This window comes from Papaver somniferum, chromosome 5 (genome assembly GCF_003573695.1).
Source record: "Papaver somniferum cultivar HN1 chromosome 5, ASM357369v1, whole genome shotgun sequence".
Lineage (NCBI taxonomy): Eukaryota > Viridiplantae > Streptophyta > Magnoliopsida > Ranunculales > Papaveraceae > Papaver > Papaver somniferum.
In genome coordinates, this window is record NC_039362.1 from 135,713,605 (window position 1) to 135,719,137 (window position 5,533).

A 5,533-nucleotide genomic window follows, 5' to 3' on the forward strand; every position below is an offset into this window, starting at 1 on the left:
CAAAGGCATTAGCTCGGATCAAGTTTGAAGAAATGAGACAACTGATTGGAGTACAAGATTTGTCACGGGTAAGGTTGAAGCTTAACGGGGAGAATGTTGGTTAAACTTCAACATAGAAGTCACTAACAAGGTGGTTAGGACAAGATTAGGAAATTGATGTAATCCTAAGGGAATTAGAAGTCATCTAGTTCTAAGAAAAGGAAAGACATGTAATAAGGTAATAGGACTAGGAAAAGAAATTCATAGTTCTATATATATATGATTACCAAAGTTGTGGTTGATCATATGAGCAAGATTAGAGCTTGTGTTTAGTTTTGAGAGATTTTCTAAACATCAATAAAGAGAGTTGTCTTTATATAAGCTAAGTTTCGTCTTGCAGTTGCCATTAGAACTTACAGACACTTTCCAATACAACCAGACTACCAGAAGAGACTTTTTCCACATAACCTGTCTTGTTTTCATCCCAAAGTTTAACACAACATGTATGCTCCTTGCCACCACTTCTATAGGCTGGACGAATTACTCTCACTGTCATCCATGTTGAGACATTACCCGAATATACGCGCCCCAAAACTGAGGACTTATCTTCGTAATTAGACACGTAAAGCATTAGAGGGCCATCTGGATTACAACTTATCGCTTGTGCATACTTATCACTTTCATCACCTGTATACAGAATACTAAAACGACACTGTTGAGCTGTGACAGGCGAAGGAAGATGAGAGATCATCATTTCAGCTAACAAAGAGTCTGCTGGAAGCCATTTTTGCATAATAGACTTCATCAAAGTCATCCCGTCTGACTTCTCCTGGCAATTAACATCAATTCCCAACTTTTCTGCCAGACAACACAATTTCCCTATCTCATTATCAGAAGCATGTCGAAGAATCTCCTTAATAGGCTCGTAACAAAAGTGCACAAAACCCCGTTTGCAGGAAGCAGATTTTGTTTTCTTACTGTACCATTTGGAGTATCTTGGGTCGTAATAGTTGTCACCCCAAAGCTTTTCCGGCACAGAACCGTCAGTGGCAAATTTAGAAAGGTTGAATGCAGAATCACTCAATCCAAAAGTGAAGATAACAGTGCCTTTTCCCGGGCAAACCTCATCTGCATCTTTGAATTCCTTGATAATGGAATTTACATTCTTGACTATATTGAACAGTATTTGGTATACTTTCTCACCTTCAAAATAGAAGCATGAATCGACGTTGTTGATAAGTAATACCACAGAGATCTTATCGCTGAGGGCTTTGCGCATTTCTGCTTCAACCTTGTCACAGATTCCATGCTCGTAGTCAACAATCATAAGGGCTCCGTCCGTAATTAGGGAGAGAGGTTTTATTATATTAAAAATAAACGTTGTAGACAACTTTTCCTTAGGATTGACCTCATATTGGAGAGAGAGAGGGGATGACTCTGAATGACTAGCAACATCACAAGGAGTACGACATGCGGCCACAAGTATGTCTTTAAACCTCGATTTCACTGAGAAAAAAAAAGAAAAATGAAGGTGTTTCAGTTATTCCCTGTATTAACATGATTTGAACATCATGTACTTCTATTTCCTAACACTTGATGATGGATGAAAACATATATGAAGAAAACTTATGATTTGTGTATACCTTTGTCATTGCGAGCGATTATAGAGGCATAGCGTGAATTGTTCCTTGGATACATCATCTGCAAAACAGCAAACACACTATATTATCACCACATCAATACTATTGTTGCTAGCTCACTATAGCATATATATAAACGTAGGATCAACTAGTTGGTTTTGTTGTTGTTAATAGCAACTAGAGTTCATCTAGTTAACTCTCAATAATAGCAACTAGAGTTCATCTAGTTAACTGTCAGGTCTCCTGGATGAACGTACAACATTACAGCTCCAGGCTCTCTCCTCCAAAAGACTAGTGGCTTTGGCCATTAAATGGAAGAGATGCAGCAAGTTCTACTGCTCAAGACTTTTATGGAAATTTTCTAGGGTCGTATTATATGCGTATCACTACAAAACAAAAGGTTTCTTGGGACGTCTAAAAAGCGTCCCAAGAGGCCCAAATCCGTCCCAAGAAGATGTTAGTGACGTTTTTTTGACCGTCCCCTGTTCCACCGTCACTAATACTATTTGGTCGTCATTTCTTTTAGGGATGGACATATTATTGCCTTAATTTAAAAATTTGATCACTAATAGGGACGAGTACTCCATGAGCGTCCCAAATAACCCTCTTTAGGGATGGTTTTGAGAAAACAGCCTGTCCCTAGAAGCTACTTATTTTGTAGTATGTTAAAATTGCTGCATGCAAGAGTCAAAAATAAAATCATTGAAAAATAAGAAGAAACCCTAGCTTACCTTGAGAAAGCTTTGATTGAGGATTTGATAAATTCTTCAATACAAACCAAGTAAAACACCATAACACAAAACGTCAACAAAAACCTACAGATTAACAAAACTACATCTTAGATCTAAAAGTGAGGAACACAAGTTCACGGTATAAGTTAAAGTTAAGACCAAATTAACAAGAAAAAAATGATCAATAACATGTAGAATCTAACTAGTGTTAGTCCACCTGCAAACACAATATACATTCACAGAATAATAATAAGAAGAAGATATGTGAGAATCAAAAGATTTTTTATTGAAACTCAGTACTCAGTTCTGTATAATTTGAGAACTGATTACAGCACCTTATATAGGTGTTAACAAAGCTAACTAATCTAGACAGTAGAAGCTAAACTGACTGCTACCAATGCTCCTAGTCTGTTGGAACAGCTAATCACTAAGTAATATGAATTATTCAAAGTAGAACAGAAACAATAAACTGTAAAAATATCCGTTGGGTTTGGCTTAAACTCCAACAACCTCCCTTAAGCTCAAACACAACGCTTCTCATAACTACAGACTCCCAGCAAATTCTTGAGCCTGAAAAAGATATCTGCCTTCAATGGCTTGGTAAATATATCTGCAATCTGCTCCTGTGACTTGCAAAACTCCAACCCAATTTCACCATTCTTCACAAGATCGCGAATTTTATGAAACTTAATGTCGATGTGTTTAGCTCTTCCATGAAAAACAGGATTCTTGGTTAAGGCTATGGCTGATTGGTTGTCACAATATATCAGTGTTGGAGACGCTTGATGCATATTCAATGTTTCAATTAAACCCCTCAACCAAACAGCTTGACAAGCAGTCGCAGTAACTGCCATGTACTCCGCTTCAGCAGTCGAAAGACCAACCACATGTTGTTTCTTTGAAGACCATGATACTACACCAGAACCCATATAGAGTACAAATCCAGAAGTACTTTTACGATCTATATCACCAGCCCAATCGCTATCGGTGTAACCAACAAGTTCAGAATTATTAGAGGATGAATATAAAATACCTTGATCTTGGGTACCTTTTATGTATCGCAAGATTCGTTTTGCAGCTTGAAGATGTACTTGACCTGGTGTTTCCATAAAACGACTAATCAGACCAACGCCATATACAATGTCAGGTCTAGTAGCGGTTAAGTAACGTAGACTCCCAACTAGTTGGCGATAATGGGTTTGATTCACAAACTCACCTTTACTAGTCTGATCCCATTGCACTCGAGCTTCCACTGATGTCTTTATGGGTGTGCAAGAGTCCATCTTAAACCTCTTCAAAATGTCAGCAGCATACTTCTTCTGAGATACAAAAATTCCATCATCTCCTTGTTCAATCTCAAGTCCAAGAAAGTATGACATAAGACCCATGTCATTCATCTCAAAATGACTAACCATTGCCTCCCTGAATTCAGTAATCATGTTTTGATTAGTTCCAGTAAATATCAAGTCATCCATATATAAACAAACGATAAGCATATCTCCATCTGTAGTAGTCTTCACATATAAAGTGGGATCATATGGGCATTTCTGAAAACCATGTTCAAGAAAATAAGAATCGATACGAGTGTACCAGGCTCGCAGTGCTTGTTTAAGCCCATAGAGTGCTTTCTTCAACCTGAAAACTTTATCTTCTTCGTCTTTCTTTGCATACCCAATTGGTTGATCTACATAAATTTCCTCTTCAAGCACCCCATTCAGAAACGCAGATTTAACATCCATTTGATGAATCTTCCATTTCTTTTGAGCAGCCAAAGAAATAACTAGACGGATGGTCTCCATTCTAGCTACCGGTGCGAACACTTCATAGTAGTCGATGTCAGCCTTTTGCTTATAACCTTTCACAACAAGGCGCGCCTTAAGTCTGTCCACAATTCCATTAGGCTTGTATTTTGTCTTGTAAACCCATTTAACTCCAATGGATTTCTTTTCTGGAGGAAGTGTAGTCAGCTCCCATGTGTCATTCTTCTCAAAGAATGAATTCCATCATCCATTGCACGAACCCAACCATCATCCTGTACTGCCTCTACATAAGTAATAGGATCAGAATCCGCAAACAATGCAAAACTAACAATCTCTTCATCAGTCTCCTCATTGTCATTAGTTACAACATAATCCTGTAAACGTGCAGGCATACCACGAGTTCGTGTTGAAACACGAATTGCTGGAACTTGCTGAGGTGAAGAATCAGGTTCTGAAGTATTATTTGGTGTTGAAGGACTGTCTGGAACTGGAGGTGTAATTGGTTCTTGAACTTTTTCCTCGGCTTGTGTTTCTTCATTGTCAGTGGCATCTAATTCAACTCCCAACTGTAACTTTTCAGTTCTTGTCCACGTCCATGATTTATCTTCACAGAACTCAACATCTCTACTGATAATAACAGCATCGGTAAGAGGATTAAACAGCCTGTACCCCTTGGTTGTATCACTGTATCCAAGGAATATGCACTTCTCTCCTTTTGCATCAAGCTTTTGTCGTTTTTCAGCTGGTACATGAACATAAGCAATACTCCCAAACACACGAAGAGATGCAACATTAGGTTTAAAACCGCTCCATGCTTCATCCGGAGTCATATTGGGAACACTACTAGTAGGACTCCTGTTAAGAATGTAAGCAGTACAAGCAACGGCTTCGGCCCAGAAAATTTTGGGTAAATTTTTATAATTCAGCATACTACGAGCCATTTCAACAGTGGTCCGATTTTTTCTGTCAGCAACTCCATTTTGTTGTAGAGTATAGCTTGTTGTAAGTTGATGCCTAATGTCATGCATTCTACAATAATCTCCAAAAACATTTGAGTTGTACTCTCCACCTCTGTCAGTGCGAAGTACTTTCAAACTCTTTCCACTTTGTTTTTCGACAAAAGCTTTAAATGTCTTAAATGTTTCAAAAGCATCAGATTTATTCTTCAAGAAAAATATCCAAGTCTTTTTACTGTAGTCATCAATGAAAGTAATAAAGTAACGATTACCTCCATGTGATACAGTCTCCATAGGGCCGCAAAGATCAGAATGCACTATCTCCAACTGTTGGGTTGCTCTTCGGGACTTTCCAACTGGAAACGGAAGTCTGTGTTGCTTACCCACAATACAACCTTCACATACTCGGTTAAAGTCTTCCAATAAAGGTAAACCTGTAACCATTTCTTTATTTGCCAATGAACGTA

General features: G+C 38.2%; 1 protein-coding gene across 1 annotated transcript; it reads right to left on the reverse strand.

Annotated features, from left to right (window-relative positions):
• Positions 1-385: 385 nt before the first annotated feature.
• Positions 386-1,927, reverse strand: LOC113279650 (elongation factor 2-like). The gene is made up of 3 exons (XM_026528326.1): positions 1,877-1,927; positions 1,623-1,680; positions 386-1,485 (listed from the first exon to the last, which is right to left on the reverse strand). The coding sequence occupies exons 1-3, from the start codon at positions 1,925-1,927 to the stop codon at positions 386-388; spliced, it is 1,209 nt and encodes a 402-aa protein (XP_026384111.1).
• Positions 1,928-5,533: the final 3,606 nt, after the last annotated feature.

What these genes read in the sequence shown, in the direction of transcription:
- LOC113279650 (XM_026528326.1), bottom strand. Translation starts at nt 1,927, where the DNA reads ATGGCCAAAGCCACTAGTCTTTTGGAGGAGAGAGCCTGGAGCTGTAAT. An exon ending in GAGCCTGGAGCTGTAATGTT is followed by an intron (nt 1,681 to 1,876) that starts GTACGTTCATCC and finishes GCTGTTTTGCAG; the next exon opens with ATGATGTATCCAAGGAACAA. An exon ending in AATCGCTCGCAATGACAAAG is followed by an intron (nt 1,486 to 1,622) that starts GTATACACAAAT and finishes TTTTTTTCTCAG; the next exon opens with TGAAATCGAGGTTTAAAGAC.